General features: G+C 46.7%; 1 protein-coding gene across 1 annotated transcript; it reads right to left on the reverse strand.

The window, feature by feature from the left end:
- Positions 1–2,064: 2,064 nt before the first annotated feature.
- LOC149435777 (ketosamine-3-kinase-like) lies at positions 2,065–19,449 on the reverse strand. Its single transcript, XM_089662451.1, has 6 exons — positions 19,290–19,449; positions 15,993–16,144; positions 14,191–14,282; positions 10,254–10,336; positions 7,264–7,386; positions 2,065–5,415 (listed from the first exon to the last, which is right to left on the reverse strand). Exons 1-6 carry the CDS (start codon positions 19,428–19,430, stop codon positions 5,077–5,079), a joined length of 930 nt encoding a protein of 309 aa, XP_089518577.1. The 5' UTR covers positions 19,431–19,449; the 3' UTR covers positions 2,065–5,076.
- Between the last annotated feature and the right edge of the window lie 301 nt (positions 19,450–19,750).

Raw genomic sequence — 19,750 nt, forward strand, 5'->3', positions numbered from 1 at the left:
ACAGCGCCCTAAGAACCAGGCCTTTTGGCTAAGTTCAGGGCAATTTTTGCTACGGGCCTCAGGGCCTGGTCTGTGCACATTTCGGCACGGTACCATTTTTTTTATTTTACTTACTTTCCTTATTTAATTTATTACACTCCCACGTTTGTCACTTTTTGCTTTCTTATGTGTGTGCTTTCACGGATGGAGGGTGTGGGTCCTCGGGCCTACCCTGAAGTCTAGGGGGAGGATGTGTGGCCATACGGTTCCTTCCTCCCCTGATCCCTAGAGGGCTCTTCTTCGGGAGAGCCCCCTTGCCTAGTACTGAATGTCCGGCTTCGGCTTGGCATAGGGAACGGTGGTCCACCCGGCCTTTTGGTCAGGAGGACCAAGTGGGAACCTAGTCCCCGTCAGGAGCTTCGTGCCCCGGGGGATCAGGGACAGCGGTCCAAGCCCCTTTAGGGGTAGGACACAGCACACCCCTAAGTGCACGTTTTTCGTGTGGTGTGTTTGCACTTGCACTTTTTTGCGGACACTTACGGGTTTTTTCGATATAGTTGCACGTTTGCGGACTTAAAAAAAAAAATTCAATCAAAAACTCAGCCAGCAGTTATCAGCATGAACTAGAAATCCAAATGAGCCTTTCTCAGCCTTTCCAACACAGAGGAACCCTTGAAATAACTTTCTATTGTCAGGGAACCCCTGCTAAAAATTGTTATATCTACATTAGTGATGATCGGTGGAAAGTATACTCCTTACATTGGTGGTCAGTGGGAAGAATGTCCCTTACATTGGTGGTCAGTGGGAAGAATGTCCCTTACATTGGTGGTCAGTGGGAAGAATGTCCCTTACATTGGAGGTCAGTGGGAAGAATGCTCCTTACATTGGTGATCCGTGGGAATAATTTCCTTTACATTGGTGGTCAGTGGGAAAATTGTCCCTTACATTGGAGGTCAGTGGGAAGAATGTCCCTTACATTGGAGGTCAGTGGGAAGAATGCTCCTTACATTGGCGATCAGTGGGAAGAATGTCCCTTACATTGGTGGTCAGTGGGAAGAATGTCCCTTACATTGGGATCAGTGGAAAGAATGTCCCTTACATTGGTGATCAATGGGAAGAATGTCCCTTACATTGGAGGTCAGTGGGAAGAATGCTCCTTACATTGGTGATCAGTGGAAAGAATTTCCCTTACATTGGAGGTCAGTGGGAAGAATGCCCCTTACATTGGCGATCAGTGGGAAGAATGCTCCTTACATTGGTGGTCAGTGGGAAGAATGTCCCTTACATTGGTGGTCAGCGGGAAGAATGCTCCTTACATTGGTGTTCAGTGGAAAGAATGCTCCTTACATTGGTGGTCAGTGGGAAGAATGCCCCTTACATTGGTGATCAGCGGGAAGAATGCCCCTTACATTGGTGATCAGTGGGAAGAATGCTCCTTAAATTGGTGGTCAATAGGGAAAATCCTTCTTAAATTAGTGGTCAATGGTAAGAATGCTCCTTTCATTGGTGATCAGTGGGAAGAATGCCTCTAAATTGGTGGTCAGTGGGAAGAATGCTCCTTACATTGGCGGGCAGTGGGAAGAATGTCCCTTACATTGGTGGTCAGCGGGAAGAATGCTCCTGACATTGGTGATCAGTGGGAAGAATTTCCCTTACATTGGTGGTCAGTGGGAAAATTGTCCCTTACATTGGAGGTCAGTGGGAAGAATGTCCCTTACATTGGTGATCAGTGGGAAGAATGACACCCTTGCAGACATACAGCTGGTTCTGCCCAGTGGTGTTGGACCTGGAACTAAGCAGGCACCATCAGATGGGAGGATGGTTAGCCACAGCTCAAGGAACCCCTAGCCACCCCTGGAGGAAGCCTAGGGTTCCATGGAACCCTGGTTAAGAATGGCTGTTCTAGAGGGATCCCACACATATGGTACATGCATAGCTACATTGGTCCTAGCTTGATATCCATACCTGGGAAAAAACTGAAATAAGTGTCTTTATTGCCCACGGCTCCCAATCAGATCCCGGCTATCTTGTATGGTAATGATATCTGGACCCATAAAAGGAATAAAACAAAGGAAACTATTTGCATTCATTATAAGTGCTGTATAATTACAGGCAGTGAAGGTAAAACACTCATTGTGATCAGGATCCCCCCATACACTCTGCATTTTATAAAACAGTGGCTTCTGCTGTCATGGAAAGCTCTTCAGTCCACCATTTTATTCAGAGTCCGAAAATATTCTCTTTGTATTCCATACCTTTTATTATTTATTCTTCCATAGGAACTGGAACAGGAATCAAAAGTAACATTGTAACTGGTATAACTGATCCAGAAATCTTTAAACAATGTAGTACTACTAAGCGGCATCTCCATTTTCGGTCTGCAGGTACAATTCATCTCTACAATGGTGGACAGAGTTCAGTTATCCTCTGCAAACATAGAATGGCATGTTGTTGGTAGACAGGTTGTTCTAGATTCCTCATCCCCCTGCTCCTATTGCCCAGAATTTTCACAAGACCTTGAGGTCAATCCACATTCTGCATTAAAAAAATTGTCATCCCGAGCAACATTTGTAGGTTTACTGGACTGGAAACTTCATCTTCGGTAAGAAATTTAAAGGAAACCTTTTGCGCCAGGAGATGGGATTCAGGGGAGAGACTTTGTTAGGAGAGGAGACAAAGGGGGATTTTTTTTGGGGGGGGGGGGGTTAGTCAGGAAGGGGAAATCATAGAAAGGGATTTGAGCTGGGAGGGAGGCCTATAATAGTGCTGGGGGGGAGGGGGGGGGCTTTTGTGTTTTCTTTGGGGAGAATGTTGGATTGCAGAGGGAATATATACTTGGGGGGGGGGGTTGCTGACACGTGATGCTTACTTTGTCCCGGCACTGCTAATGACATTTTGTAATGAGGGGCGGACTGACCATTTGGAAACTCAGGCACTGCCCGAGGGCCCGGGGTCAGTAGGGGGCCCCATCAGATGCCCCTGGTGCCTTTTTCATAGGCTTTTTTGAGTTTGGGCAAGGACACAGGGTCCCCATGATCCCCTATTGCCCGGGGGCCCCATGAGTTGTCAGTCCGCCCCTGTTTGTAATAAAACCTTTCCAATTTCTTTACACACCTTATTTTAGACCCAGTGATGCCATTACTGGGCCTCTGTGCTCCTCTACACAATGCAGGCATATCGTGGCTGGTTGGAGGAGCTGGCAGGGAGCTATACATATCTTCCTGAAAACATCACAACACCTCACCTCAGTCCTCCTCTCAAGAGCCCTCAGCTCTGATGCAAGTATAATGTACAGCGCTGAGCAAACCTTTTAGCGCTATATAAATACTGTATAATAATAATAAAGTGTATTATAGTAGTGGCCGGGACTTTTTCAGCAGGAGCGTCGGAAAACGCAGTTCTGGCACCTCCAGCACCGGATGTGTGTAATGGCAAGGGGTGCTGGGGTGTGCTGGAGGGTCTATAGATGTTTGCCAGGAAGGAACATTAGGGGAGAGAGGATTTGTGCTAGGGGGTATTGATGGGGTAGACCGATGTTTGCTAGGAGGGGACATTAGGGGGTGGAGGATTTGTGCTAGGAGGGGAGGTGGGGGAGGGGGTTCTAGAAGTGGAAATTTGGCAGCTGAGATTTGCGCTAGAAAAGGAGATTTTCTATTTTATTGGGGGGGGGGCAAAGATTAGTGCTAGAAGATGGGATTTGCATTGAAAGGAGGGGGAATTTTTGCATTTTTGTTTGGAGAGAATTTTGGCTTTCAGAGGGAATTTATATTTGGGGGGGTGTATTTTTCATGGCACACAATGCCCACACATTGAGTTAGAGGTTGGCGCTCCAATAACTAATTTCAGACACAGTGGTGTAATCGCTGAGCCTCTGTATTTCTCTACGCAATGCAAGCAGATCATGGCTGTTGGGAGGGGCTGGCAGGGTACTGTACATAGCTTCATGAAAACATCTCAGCACCCTGCCTTAGTACTCCTCTCAACAGCCCTCAGCCCTGATGCAAGCAGAGGGCTGGCTCTTGGGAGGAGCTATGCAAATATAAAAAAAATCCCTTAAAGGGTGCAGGTAAGTCTGGAGTCATGGATGCCCCTAGACAGGGTACATTTGAATACTAATTGCCCTGGGTAATGCTTGTGATGCTGAGCCTCCATAATTAAAGGAACTGAAATTCATTGACTGAAAGGGGTGGAGCCTGGGACAATCAGGGTGAGGAGGAAAGACCTAGATAATACTGAAAGGAAATGAGGCGGAGCTCTATCTGATTTGCTGCAGCTTCTAATGTACATTGTGAGACTGCAGGGAAGGTTGGAGGTCAGATGCAGGGGCGGACTGACAACTCATGGGGCCCCCGGGCAATAGGGGATCATGGAGTTCCTGTGTCCTTGCCCAAACTCAAAAAAGCCTATGAAAAAGGTACCAGGGGCATCTCATGAGGCCCCCTACCAGGGGTGGACTGACAACTCATGGGGCCGCCGGGCAATAGGGGATCATGGGGCTCCTGTGTCCTTGCCCACACTCAAAGCACACCCAAAAAAGCATATAAAAAGGTACCAGGGGCATTTCATTGGGCCCCCTACTGACCCGGGGCCCTCGGGCAGTGCCCGAGTGCTCGAATGGTCAGTCCGCCCCTGCTCCCTACTGACCCCGGGTCCTCGGGCAGTGCCTGAGTTTCCAAATGGTCAGTCCGCCCCTGGTCAGCTGTAATGTGCCCTCATGATAAGATTTGGCTTGCTATCATGGAGAAATTGAAGATGAAATGCAAGGACCTCAAGGTAGCTGTTGATAGCTGTGGAAGAGCGCCCAACGATGGGTGAAATTTGACAACCAATACTTAGCAGAAGACAAGTGTCCCAATCAATGTCCTTACACTGCAGATGGGAAAAAGTCCAACAAATTTTAGCAGCCAATTAATATGTGAGGAACAATTAATTTTTTGTTCATCTTCAAGTATCTTCACACTGCAGGCCATTCCACATGGTGCCTTACGTTGGTCACTGGAAGCACAGTATGCATGAGTGATTCAAGGAAGGAGTGTTTCTCAAGCTATGGACCCTCGTTGTATCCTTCATGGACCTCCAAAGTCCCAAGCTGACGGCTCACTTCAGAAGACTCCTCATGGTGCTCAGGGACGATCCTCTGTAGCCGCTGCCAAAGTGGTTCCAGTGGTTCAGGTAGTGGAAGAGCTGGTACAGCTTCAGCCTCTTGTCGAAGCCCGGGCCTTTGGGCATCTTGGCATGGTAGGCCGAGTAGAAGGAAGACCCAAAACCCCCGAACATGCCCGCGATCGCCAGCTCAAATTCAGAATGGCCGTAGAATGAAGCGGGGTCAAATATCACAGGGCCACTGTCTATTTCCGCCACGTTTCCTCCCCAGAGATCCCCGTGAAGGAGAGATGGCACGATCTCAATGCCGGCAAATAGCTGAGGGATCTTCAACTGTAACGAGAAGACAAAGAAAATTAAAAAATATAGGAACATTCTCAATGGAGGAAATTCCTGTAGCTCATTCTAGACATACAGAAGCATTGCCATTGCTTATCCCCAAACTCATGGATCCTGCTCATAAGCAAGCATTGTGGGCAGGACAAAAACAGGCCTGGGCATTTTAGACTGAGCAGCCCATTTTTTTTTTAAACCAAATGACAAATAATGACAACTACCGGTTACTTAAGGTTACTGCACATTACCGCGCACTGACTGGTTGCTAGAGGTTACTGCACATCATTACCGCTCACTGACTGGTTGCTAGAGGTTACTGCACATCATTACCACTCACTGATTGGTTGCCAGAGGTTACTGCACATCATTACTGCTCACCGATTGGTTGCCAGAGGTTACTGCACATCATTACCACTCACTGACTGGTTGCCAGAGGGTACTGCACATCATTATTGCTCACTGAGTGGTTGCAAGAGGTTACTGCACATCAATACAGCTCACTCGTTGATAGAGGTTACTACACATCATTACTGCTCACTGGTTGCTACAGGTTACTGTTCATCACTACAGCTCACTGACTGGTTGCTAGAGGTTACTGCACATACAGAGGATAACAGAGGGTAAAGTGAAGGCAGCATGACAGCATCGAACATAAAGCTCTATATCAGCACACCAAAGAGAAACTCACAAATTGTCTTTTTTTCTAACATCAGTCTTGCACTCACTTTCTGTCCCAGGCTCGTGGTGTCTGCGGCAGGTGGTAGCAGTGACATCTATCCCTGACATCAGTCCATTGGGTCTCCTCCAGCTTCTCTGCCTTTATGGTAATGAGTCAGCTGACCTTTAGTTGCCACCCCCGGGCCCACAACTGCCGAACTGAATGGGAGGCTGCGGAAAAGCCGGATGAGCGGCGAGGGCTCAAGGAGCAACCCAGCTGCCACAACCACTTTGAGCCCCAAAGACATGCAGGCTGGCCTCCCCAGCCCATCGGGCAAGTGCCCAGAGTGCTCTATTGCCAGCTGAGAAGCAATGTACTGCAATGCGGTCTCCATTGCAATACATTGACTGGAGCCCAGAGGAGACATCAGGGGTCTTTTAGACCATGCATGTCTCAACAAAGAGAACCGGTCAGCTAAAAATCATCACATGGGGACAAATTTTTATTTCAGAAAAAAGTTTTACCCAAGAACATAACACCCCACCAAAAAAAATTTTGAACCCCCTTCACCTCCACATTTATGCACGTACGAACATAAACGCACACGTCAGGGCGCCTACACGTGAAAACGTCGATTGCGATACACGTTACATATCACCGTGCACACCAGAGTGGGAGCAATAACTCCAGCACCAACTCCTCCGTAGCACTAAACTGATGACCTGTAGGGGCTTTTGAAGTGTCACCTATAGAAAATATGGGGTACTAAAGTTTGTCGCCATTTCACAAGAGCACACAAATTTAGGGTTTGACATGTTACGTTCCTATTTACTCGGTACAACCTCATCTTTTATATGTTGCCAAAAAGTTGGGTAATTTATTGCGTTTGTTTGCCCTAAAATTCACTTTAGTGTGTTTTTTAATGAAAGTTTGCATTTCCTAGACATTTACGATAATATTGTGTGACTACCACTATTCTATTCTCTTTCTGCTTTCAGAAAATATCTAAAGTTTTGGGGGGTTTTGTGTAATCTTCAGGTCTAAAACTATTTTTTTTAAACGTGTGCAAAAAAAAAAAAATGCAAAAACGGCTCTGGCAGCAAAAGCGTTAAAAGAAAATCCCATCATAATCCACTTTACAAATCAAACAAAGATTGCTCACTAATGTTCTGTAATACATGACCTACCTGGAGCTGAGACCAGAGCTCCCTCGCCTCCCTGTCCCCAGAGGATTCCTCCAGGAGCTCCAGTTGAAGCTGCAGACGTTGCCGAGTATAGAATGTCACCCAATCGTCCTGCCAATCATTATTCTGTAAGAGAATAAATTAGGGTTCTAGTATAGAGGATAAAACGTGAGCACAGAAAACTCTGTGGGTTTTTGTCTTTAAAAGGGAAAATATCGAAGATAGATAGATATGGATCAATTGATAAATAGGTAGATTGATAGATGTGGACAGACAGACAGATAGATAGAAAGACAGACAGATGGACAAATGAATAGATGGATAGACAGATAGAATAGATATAAGAATCAATAGATAGATAGATATGGATCAATTGATAAATAGGTAGATTGAGATAATTTCTTCAGTGTTGTCACATGAAAAGATAGAATAAAATATTTACAGAAATGTGAGAGGTGTACTCACTTCTGGGAGATACTGTAGATAGATATGGATAGACAGACGGACAGACAGATAGATATGGATTAATTGATAAATAAGGATAGATAGATAGATAGATAGATAGATAGATGATAGATAGATAGATAGATAGATAGATAGATAGATAGATAGATAGATAGATAGATCCTCCTTCTCCTGGACCTCTCTGCGGCCTTCGACACAGTTGACCACCCCCTCCTTCTTAATAAACTACTCTCCCTTGGCATCGGAGATGCTGCTCTCTCCTGGTTCTCATCCTACCTATCCCGACGCTCCTTCAGTGTCACCTACAATGGTGCCACCTCCCCCTCCCTCCCCCTCTCTGTTGGGGTCCCCCAAGGCTCTGTCCTTGGACCCCTTCTCTTCTCCATCTACACCTCCTCCCTGGGCAAACTCATACAATCTCACGGCTTCAACTATCACCTCTATGCTGACGACACCCAAATCTACCTCTCCACCCCTCACCTCACCCCCACTATCTCCGCCCGCATCACTCACCTCCTAAATGACATCTCAGACTGGATGTCGCTACATTTCCTCAAGATTAACCTCTCCAAAACCGAGCTTCTCGTCTTTCCCCCTGCCCACACCCCCCCCCCCATCCTATCCATCATCACCAACAACTCCACTATCACTTCCGCCCCGCAAGCCAAAGTCCTTGGCGTCATTCTTGACGCGAACCTCTCCCTCCAACCGCATGTCAAATCACTCACAAACACATGCAGGCTCCATCTTCGCAACATTGCCAAGATCCGCTCCTTCCTCACCCCAGACACCACCAAACTTCTAGTACACTCCCTCATCATCTCACGCCTTGACTACTGCAACTCCCTCCTCACTGGCCTACCCAAGTGCAGGCTCTCCCCGCTCCAGACCATCCTGAACTCAGCTGCCAGACTCATCCACCTTACCACCCGCTCCACCTCTGCCACCCCCCTCTGCCTCTCCCTCCACTGGCTCCCGATTGCCCAACGTATCAAATTTAAACTCCTTACCCTGACCTACAAAGCCGTTCACAACACTGCCCCTGACTACCTCACCAATCTGATCACCAGGTACCACCCTACCCGTACCCTTCGCTCCTCACAGGACCTCCTTCTATCCTGCTCCCTGGTCTCCTCCTCCCATGCACGACTGCAGGACTTCTCCAGGTCCTCCCCCATCCTCTGGAACTCACTGCCCCAATCCATCAGACTGTCGCCTTCTCTATTCACATTCAGGCGCTCCCTCAAAACCCATCTCTTCAGGGAAGCCTACCCCACCCTCACCTAACGGCCATCCTCCCTCATTCCTCCTACCACTTCATCCCCCCCAGCCACTTCCTACTGTACCTTTACCCCCTCCCTCCTAGATTGTAAGCTCGTAAGAGTAGGGCCCTCTTACCCCTCGTACGCTGTCTGTCTTTGTTGTACTGTGCCATGTATTGTCCCCCCCTATTGTACAGCGCTGAGCAAACCCTTTGGCGCTATATAAACTCGTAGTAATAATAATAATAATAATAATAATAGATAGATAATAGATAGAGAGATAGATAATAGATAGATAGATAATAGATAGATAGATAGATAGATAGATAGATAGATAGATAGATAGATAGATAGATAGATAGATTAGATAATAAGAGAGGGAGACGAATAGGTAATTGATAGACAGAAAAAGTGAGGATAGAAAGAGAGGGAGAAATAAAGATTAATAGATAGAAAGAGAGTGAGATGAAGAAAGAGAAGGCGAGAGAGATATAAAGGGATATAAACAAATAGATAGCTAGAGATAGATAGATAATGAAAAAGGCAGAGAGCTTTGTACAAAAAAGCTAATAAATTGATAGACAACGAAAGAAAGAATGAGAGAGACATAGATAGATAGATAGATAGATAGATAGATAGATAGATAGATAGATAGATAGATAGATGATAGATAGATAGATAGATAGATAATAGATAGATAGATAATAGATAGATAGATATGGATCGATAGATAGATAGATAGATAGATAGATAGATAGATAGATAGATAGATAGAGAGAGAGAGAGAGAGAATCTCCCAGAAGTGAGTCCACCCCTCACATTTGTGTAAATATTTGATTCTATCTTTTCATGTGACAACACTGAAGAAATGACACTTTGCTACAATGTGACGTAGTCAGTGTACAGCTTGTATAACATGGAAATTTGCTGTCCCCTCAAAATAACTCAACACACCGCCATTAATGTATAACCCGCTGGCAATAAAAGTGAGTCCGCCCCTAAGTGACAAGGTCCAAAAATGCATTTCAAATATACTGTATGTCTGTTTTTTAAATATATTCTTCAGATTTTTTTTAACATATAAAATATGTAATTTTAACATATATTTTTACTTATATTTGTAAATGCATTCCAAAAATGGAGATTTGTATTTTTAAAGACATACAGTATATATAAATACATATATTTTGAAATATATTGCATATGGCCAAAATTGTAGTATTTCAAATATATTTTTCTTCCATGGTTCTCATATATCACTCTTACCGTAGGAATGTATCCACAGCATGTCGCGATATGGAAACCAAACTTGTCCACATACTGGAGCTCTGACTGTCCGGACCCTTTGCCTTAAGCAGAAAAAAAAAACCTCATATTCTGGATGAAGCAGTAGAGCAGAACTTCACCTTTAGGTTACTTTAACACTGATCCGTAGGAAAAACACTGAAAAAATTAGTTTGCAGTTTTGACACATTTTTACCATGTTTGCCGTGATTTTTTTTTTACAGGATATGTCTCAAAAACCGCACCAAAAACCCAATGCAGGTGCGTTTTTGCTGCATTTTCAATTGATTTTAATGAGGAGATGCATTTTTGGTGTGGTTTTTTTTGTTACCGCACCAAACCGGCACCAAAAATGCAGCAAGTAGGATTTAACCACTTGAGCCCCAGAGGATTTACCCCCCTTAATGACCAGGCCTTTTCTTGCTGTTTGGCGCTGCCCTAATTCAAATGATAATTGCGCGGTCATGCAATGCTGTACCCAAACAAAATTTACGTCCTTTTTTCACACAAATAGAGCTTTCTTTTGGTGGTATTTGATCACCTGTGCGCTTTTTATTTTTTGCGCTATAAACAAAAAAACCACAAAGAATTTGAAAAAAAACAATATTTTCTACTTTCAGCTATAAAAAATATATCGTAAACTCAAAGTTAGTCATAAATTTAAGCCAAAATGTATTCTGCTCCATGTTTTTGGTAAAAAAATCCCAATAAGTGTATATTGATTGCTTTGTGTGAAAGTTATAGCGTCTACAAACTATGGTATAGATACTGTAATTTATGCCTTTTTTTGCTATACAGCGCTGCACTAACTCAAATGATAATTGCGCGGTCATGCAATGCTGCACCCAAACGAAAATTACGTCCTTTTTTCACACAGATAGAGCTTTCTTTTGGTGGTATTTGTTCACCTGTGCGCTTTTTATTTTTTGCGCTATAAACAAAAAAACCACAAAAATTTTGAAAAAAAACAATATTTTCTACTTTCAGCTATAAAAAATATATTGTAAACTCAAAGTTAGTCATAAATTTAAGCCAAAATGTATTCTGCTACATGTTTTTGGTAAAAAACATCCCGTGCATTAGCGGGCAAACTGGCGCTATCTAGGAGGGGCGCTAACACTATCGGAAGTCACTAGTGACACTAATACAGTGATCAGTAAAAATCTGTTCACTGTAATCAATGACACTGGTGACAGGGCAGTGAAGGGGTTAACTGGGGGGGGGAGGGGGGCGATCAAAGGGTTAAATGGGATTTCTGGTGCACTAGCGGGCAAACTGGCGCTATCTGGGAGGGGCGCTAACACTATCGGAAGTCGCCAGCGACACTGATACAGTGATCAGTAAAAATTGGTTCACTGATCAGTGACACTGGTGACAGGGCAGTGAAGGGGTTAACTGGAGGGGGGGGTGATCAAGGGGTTAAACGGGATTACTGGTGTACTGGCGGGCAATCTGACGCTATCTGGGAGGGGTGCTAATACTATCGGAAGTCGCCAGCGACACTGATACAGTGATCAGTAAAAATCGGTTCACTGATCAGTGACACTGGTGAAAGGGCAGTGAAGGGTTAACTGGAGGGGGGGGGCGATCAGGGGGTTAAATGTGTCCTAGAGTGTTCTAACTGTAGTGTAGTGCTTGTGTACTCACTTTTTGGATGTCTTCTTCTCTGTCTGGAACGGAATGAGTCCAGGCAGAGAAGAATGACATCATATCCTGCCCTGTGTGTATGTCAACACAGGACAGGATAGGACAGGGAACGATCATGTGATTTCAGCCAGAAATCACTGGCTGAAATCTAATGATTGATCCCTCCTGGATCAAATAGTGTCACCCGCGGGTCGGCGGGAGCGCGCGCGCGCGCGCGCCCCCTGCCGGCGAAAGTGTCGGGAGCGCGGAACCCGTTTTTAAACGTGGTTTTGCGCTCCACTGCCGCCCTGCACACGTATATACACAGTGGCAGGGCGGCAAGCGGTTAACCTCCGTGGAGGTATTCCTGAGTGTAGCTCGGGGTAAAGTTTCAGCACCACAAGCGGTAACCCCGAGCTACACTCGGGAATACACTGCAGTGTTGCTCCGGGATCTCTTCTTCACTTACTGAAGGGGAAGAGCCTGTACACCTGTGCAAGACTGAAGAGGTGGAGCCGGTACACCTGTGCAAGACTGAAGAGGTGGAGCCGGTACACCTGTGCAAGACTGAAGGGGAGGAGCCAGTACACCTGTGCAAGACTGAAGAGGTGGAGCCGGTACACCCGTGCAAGACTGAAGAGGTGGAGCCGGTACACCTGTGCAAGACTGAAGGGGAGGAGCCAGTACACCTGTGCAAGACTGAAGAGGAGGAGCCGGTACACCTGTGCAAGACTGAAGAGGAGGAGCCGGTACACCTGTGCAAGACTGAAGGGGAGGAGCCTGTACACCTGTGCAAGACTGAAGAGGTGGAGCCGGTACACCTGTGCAAGACTGAAGGGGAGGAGCCAGTACACCTGTGCAAGACTGAAGAGGAGGAGCCGGTACACCTGTGCAAGACTGGAGGGGAGGAGCCGGTACACCTGCGCAAGACTGAAGGGGAGGAGCCGGTACACCTGTGCAAGACTGAAGGGGAGGAGCAGGTACACTTGTGCAAGACTGAAGGGGAGGAGCCGGTACACCTGTGCAAGACTGGAGGGGAGGAGCCGGTACACCTGTGCAAGACTGAAGAGGAGGAGCCGGTACACCTGTGCAAGACTGAAGAGGAGGAGCCGGTACACCTGTGCAAGACTGAAGGGGAGGAGCCGGTACACCTGTGCAAGACTGAAGAGGTGGAGCCGGTACACCTGTGCAAGACTGAAGGGGAGGAGCCAGTACACCTGTGCAAGACTGAAGAGGTGGAGCCGGTACACCTGTGCAAGACTGAAGAGGTGGAGCCGGTACACCTGTGCAAGACTGAAGGGGAGGAGCCAGTACACCTGTGCAAGACTGAAGAGGAGGAGCCGGTACACCTGTGCAAGACTGAAGAGGAGGAGCCGGTACACCTGTGCAAGACTGAAGGGGAGGAGCCTGTACACCTGTGCAAGACTGAAGAGGTGGAGCCGGTACACCTGTGCAAGACTGAAGGGGAGGAGCCAGTACACCTGTGCAAGACTGAAGAGGAGGAGCCGGTACACCTGTGCAAGACTGGAGGGGAGGAGCCGGTACACCTGCGCAAGACTGGAGGGGAGGAGCCGGTACACCTGTGCAAGACTGAAGGGGAGGAGCAGGTACACTTGTGCAAGACTGAAGGGGAGGAGCCGGTACACCTGTGCAGGACTGGAGGGGAGGAGCCGGTACACCTGTGCAAGACTGAAGGGGAGGAGCCGGTACACCTGTGCAAGACTGAAGGGGAGGAGCAGGTACACCTGTGCAAGACTGAAGGGGAGGAGCCAGTACACCTGTGCAAGACTGAAGGGGAGGAGCTGGAACACCTGTGCCAGACTGAAGGGGAGGAGCCGGCACACCTGTGCAAGAGTGGAGGGAGGATTTTTTAGGGTCTAATATGGGCCCAACGTGTGTTATCTCCCCCATCGCAGAACACTGTAGCTACTGAAAAACATGGGGGGGGTTTTGGAAGGGCCCTTACAGGGACAACAAGATGAAAAATGAGGAAAGCTGAAACAATTTTACAGTTGGACCAGATCCCGGGATTGCAGAAAAAAAGACATAAAAGTAGCAAAAAAAACCAGAAGGGATTTGACCCTCCTTCTGGGTTTTCTTTGCTCTCTTCCCATTTTTTCAGATTTTGCTTCACTTCCTGTCTCAGTGACACCCTGTCATTCCCTATCACGCCGGGTGTCACCAGAACAGGAAGTGAGTGGAGTGCGACGGGAACCAGGCTGCAATGTAATCCTTGTGTGGCAGAGTGCATGCAGGCAGACGAAGCCTCAGTTTGGACTGAACCTATAGTTACCCACAGTCCCGCTGTCTTGGGTCAGCTTGGCCCGCAGCCGCTGGTTATGGAGGTGGAGATCTGCCAGCTGCTCTCCCAGCTTTGCTGAATGTCTGAAAAAAAAAAATCATAGAGATGACCTCAAAGCAGATATAAAAGACACAAATGAATGCAGCTCTGTAATGAACGATCTGTCATCAGCCCGGGTTCACATACGTGTGGTGCTGTATATCGCATGTGATTCACACAGGAACCGCGCCGCATTCCTCTGCAGATCACATGCGATTTGTGTGCGGTGCGATCGGAGCCGTACATTTTGTATGGCTCAAATCGCACCGCGCCCGCACCAAAAACGTGCAGGACCCTTTTTTAGGTCTGCACTAGAATCGGATCGCATGGGTATTCCCACCTATGAGATCTGATTCTGCACATCGCACTGATTTCGGGGTGTTAATTTAACCACTTCCAGTCCGGACACTTTCACCCCCTTCCAGGCCAATTTTCAGCTTTCTGTGCCGTCGCACTTTGAATGACAATTGTGCGGTCATGCAACACTGTACCCATATGAATTTTTTTAGCATTTTTTTTGAGACAGATAAAACTCTATTTTGGTGGTATTTATTCACCACTGGGATTTTTATAAATGAAAATGTCCAAAAATTTTTGAAAAAAAGTGTTTTTCTTATAAAATTTTGCAAATAAATAATCTTTCTTCATAAATCTTGGCCAAAATTTATTCCGTTATCTTTTTAGTAAAAAAAATAAATAACCCAAATTAGTTTATAACCAAAAATTATAAATTTTTTTATATTATCATTTGTTGTGTTTTTTTTATTAACATACTGTCACCCTAGCAGTACAGTGTCACCATGGTGACACTGCACTACCTGTGGGGGGTGATGAAGATTTTTTTTTTTTTTACACTGATCGATTTTACAGCCTTTGTGAGTGTAAAAGCAATAATTTCTCCTTCTCTCTGGCTGCATTCTTGCAGCCATTGAGAAATACTGTGAGAGCTGTGATTGGTCACAGCTTGTCACATGGTACAAGGCTGTTGTGAATAGCCCTGTACCATGTGATCTCTGTGATCATTCACAGATTTCACACGTAGTAAGCAATGATGTCAGAAATGACATCTTGCTTACTACTGTTCATGTGATCAGTGATTGGTCCCATACAGTGACCGGATCGCAGTGCCGCGCGCTCCCAGGGAGCGTGCACAATCCAAAATGGCGGGCGCCGTTTATGAACGGCAACCCGCCCCTGCACTGCCACCGTCCAGCAATTTATATACAGCGGCCGGACGGCAAGTGGTTAACATACCCGCAGCGGTTCGCACGAACAGGGTGTGAATCTGATGCGGTTCGGAGTGTGAACCCGGGATAAAAGTTTTTTTAAATTAAAAAAAAACTGAATTTGATCCGGTATCTGTCTCTGTACAGCACAGCTGACGTAGAGATGAGCTCATCACTGTACTGCTTCTCCTTACACTGTCCAGTCACAGGATGGAGCTGGGCCCAGGAAGACCTGGGCTCAAAGGAAGTGGGTGGAATGTTGCTGGACAACCAACTGAGGACATCTTGTGGCATAAAAAATGTACTGCGGGGGATTTCTCTGAACTGAATATTGAAGCAGAAATTGTTTTATTTTCTTTTTTTGGGGCTATTGTTTTTTATCTTGTTATAGTCATAGTTACAATGTATGTATTCAAATACTTTTTGTTACAGGGAGTGATATTATGTATCAGAATGAAATGTAATATAACTTATAGCTTTTGCAACATCTTCCTGTAGCAAAAAAAAAAAAAAAGCATCTGGTTTTACCTGTTCAGACTTTTGAAGTCCATATGTTCCATCACTAGCAGAGCGCCCCCTGATGGCTGGTCTATAACTTTAATGGGTTTGGGGACCCGGATGGTTCCTGTCTGCAGGATAGCTTGCAGGCTCGCCATCTCTCCCTCGAACATCTTCCTTGCCTATGAGAAGACGTATGGGGGGGGGGTCTCCAGTCATTCACAAATAGGACCGTTTTCAATACAAAACAAGTTTAGAAAGTCTGGAAAGAATTTCAGTACCAAGAGGGTCCCCAGCACACTGCCAAGCTGGCCAGCAATCTGCGGCTGAGCCGTCCCCAAGAGCTTACAGTCCACTGCCAGTGATTGGGAGCCAGTAGGCCAAACTTCCGATGACATCAGCACTGTGCAGGCAATAGTATGCCGCGGGATCAGGGGCCCCTACCACTAGGATCAGGGCCCCCGACTACTGGCCTTGTAATGTAATGTACTCTGTCCCATGTAATGTGCTCTGTTCCATGTAATGTGCTCTGTCCCATGTAATGTGCTCTGTCCCATGTAATGTGCTCTGTGTTCTGTCCCATGTCATGTGCCCTGTCTCATGTCATGTGCTCTGTGCCATGTAATGTGCTCTGTTCCATGTAATGTGCTCTGTCCCATGTAATGTGCTCTGTCCCATGTAATGTGCCCGGCCCCATGTAATGTGCTCTGTGTTCTGTCCCATGTCATGTGCCCTGTCTCATGTCATGTGCTCTGTGCCATGTAATGTGCTCTGTTCCATGTAATGTGCTCTGTTCCATGTAATGTGCTCTGTCCCATGTAATGTGCCCGGCCCCATGTAATGTGCTCTGTGTTCTGTCCCATGTCATGTGCCCTGTCTCATGTCATGTGCTCTGTGCCATGTAATGTGCTCTGTGCCATGTAATGTGCTCTGTGCCATGTAATGTGCCCAACAGTCTGTACCATGTGATGTGCTCTGTCCCATTTAATGTGCTCTGTGTTCTGTTATATGTAACGTGCCCTGTCCCATATAATGTGTCCTGTCCCATGTAATGTGCTGTGTTGTCACATGTACCGTGCTCTGTCCCCTGTAACGTGCTCTGTCCCCTGTAACGTGCCCTGTCCCCTGTAACGTGCTCTGTCCCCTGTAACGTGCTCTGTCCCCTGTAACGTGCCCTGTCCCCTGTAACGTGCTCTGTCCCATGTAACGTGCCCTGTCCCCTGTAACGTGCCCTGTCCCCTGTAACGTGCCCTGTCCCCTGTAACGTGCTCTGTGCCATGTAACGTGCTCTGTTGCCTGTAACGTGCCCTGTCCCCTGTAACGTGCTCTGTTGCCTGTAACGTGCCCTGTCCCCTGTAACGTGCTCTGTGCCATGTAACGTGCTCTGTCCCATGTAACGTGCTCTGTGCCATGTAACGTGCCCTGTCCCATGTAACGTGCTCTGTGCCATGTAACGTTCTCTGTCCCATGTAACGTGCTCTGTCCCATGTAACGTGCTCTGTCCCATGTAACGTGCTCTGTGCCCTGTAACGTGCTCTGTCCCATGTAACGTGCTCTGTCCCATGTAACGTGCTCTGTCCCATGTAACGTGCTCTGTGCCCTGCTCCCACATAATGAGCCCTGCTTCCCCCCATGTAGTGTTCCCTCCTGAGCCCCTGTAGCCTGCCCTGCCCCCCCCAGCCTATCTCAGGTTGGACCCAGAATGGAGGACCTCTGCAGAACAGGAGCCCACGTGTCACATACAGAGGTACATATTAATATTCTTTTATTTAATGCTATTTCTAACAACAATTATCAGCCGCTCTCTGATCACGCCAACGTTCCATGAGCTGCAGATGTGAACATTGTTTCCGGGGTTCCCCCGAGATCTAAAACATTTTTCCAGGGGTTCCTTGCAGGTAAAGAGGCTGAGAAACACTCCATTATGGCATTCATCTTGCTCGGCGCAGCTCACTTTGCACTTCTGGGTGGGGCACGTGTGCACCCGCACCGCCCTATCCGCACCGCCATTGGCGGCTACGGATGTCAATCACCGGGTCCCGGCCAGAGATTCCCCACCGGCACCCGGAGATCGCAGAGTAAGGCCGGCCATACATGGGTCAAAATTTGACTGATTTTTCATCCAAATAATTGTCCGATTTTCGCTGTTAGTGGGTCAATGGCACCGGCTGAATTTCGTGGTTCCTCCCCTTTTTGGTGACATGTTGGAAAATTTGTGAAAAACTACCGATTTTCAACTCAATGATGGTCAAATCGTACGATCGTTTTTCCGAAAATAATATGTGCATGAGCTGTGACCTGGAAGGAACATAAGTTTCGCCTGTTATATGGGGTGAACTTTATGACTTGGTCGGCCGATTTTCAAAATCATTGATGGCGCCATCGGATTATTGAGCGAACGACTTTTTGGATTTTCGGACAAAAAATCATTCAAAATTCAGACCATGTATGGCCTGCATAACACTGACAGGGGAGAAAAGTGTGTGTAAACAACACAGGTGTCTCTCCTACCAGCAAGGACATTCTGCTGTGTATCTCTCTGCACAGCGATACAAAGCAGCATGTCTCCCTAGTAAAACAGCACACAGTTAACCCTTTGATTGCCCCTCATGTTAACCCCTTCCTGCTCAGTGTCATTAGTACAGTGTCAGTGCTTTTTATTAGCACTGATCACTGTATTGGTGTCTCTGCAGATGTCAGTGACACCAAGTTAGTTTCCCCCCCAGTGTCAGAATGCCCGCCGCAATCCCACTATAAGTCGCTGATCGCCGCCATTACCAGTAAAAAAAAAGTCCCAGTCTATATACCGCCATTTGTAAACGCTATAACTTTCACGTAAACCAATTCATTTACACGTATTGCGGGTTTTTTTAGCAAAGACATGGAGCAGAATATATTTTGGCCTAAATTTAGGACGAAATTTGATTTTTTACATTTTTTACTGGACATGTTTTATAGCAAAAAGTGAAAAAATTTTGCAAAATTGTCGCACAAAAAAAGAAAAAAACGCGCAGGCAATCAAATACCACCGAAAGAAAGCTGGCTTCATGGGGAGAAAAAAAAAGGGATGTAAATTTCATTTGGGTGCAGAGTTGCATGACCGCGCAATTGTCAGTTAAAGTAACGCAGCCCCGTAACGCAAAAAATGGCCTGGTCAGGAAGGGGGGAATCCTCTGGAGGGCGAGGGGGTTAAATAGACCCCCAGTGACCCCACTGAGGACGAAACATAATCATCACGTGAAGACGGAGGATGATCACATGACACAACAAAGCCATCAATAATTAGCGATGACTGTCAGAACAACCAATAGTAACAGAGCGTGGCACCTCAGCCTTGCTGTTGGTCTTGACATAGAGGCGGCCCAGGTCGGTGTCATAGCTCTGGCCCTGACTGATGCAGCCTCCTCCCGAGTGACCAGACACCTTCACCTGGGAGCAGTTCAGCTCCTTCTTCAGCAGAGCCTCCATGTTAGCTAAAGGCAGTGACGTGCAGGGAAGGGCGGAAGTGATGTCACCAAGAGGGCAGAAGGGCGGAAGGGATGCTTCACTGGCCTGCGCACCCGAGGCTCCATCTTAACTGAGGGCAGTGCAGGAAATTAGCAGAGATGTAGGGCTTAGTGTACACTGAGTGGTAGCGGTGATTGGAGAGATTCGTTATTGGACTCATTTCATTCAGTTAGTTAAATTCGTTTAATTCGGAATTCGTTTTGTTTTGACCTCATTAGAAGTTTCCAATGGATTTGAAAATAATTCTAACGTTACAATCCCTAATCCACAATCCATGTTTT

Source organism: Staurois parvus, unplaced genomic scaffold (genome assembly GCF_062004578.1).
Source record: "Staurois parvus isolate SC_StPar_1 unplaced genomic scaffold, SC_StPar_1.0 ptg001477l, whole genome shotgun sequence".
NCBI classification, from domain to species: Eukaryota; Metazoa; Chordata; class Amphibia; order Anura; family Ranidae; genus Staurois; species Staurois parvus.

Excerpts from the sequence above, each read along its gene's own strand:
- LOC149435777 (XM_089662451.1), bottom strand. The coding sequence starts at position 19,430 with ATGGAGGCTCTGCTGAAGAAGGAGCTGAACTGCTCCCAGGTGAAGGTG. Across the intron at positions 14,283-15,992 it reads GACTTCAAAAGTCTGAACAG|ACATTCAGCAAAGCTGGGAG; the intron begins GTAAAACCAGAT and ends TTTTTTTTTCAG. Across the intron at positions 5,416-7,263 it reads AGCTCTGGTCTCAGCTCCAG|TTGAAGATCCCTCAGCTATT; the intron begins GTAGGTCATGTA and ends TTCTCGTTACAG.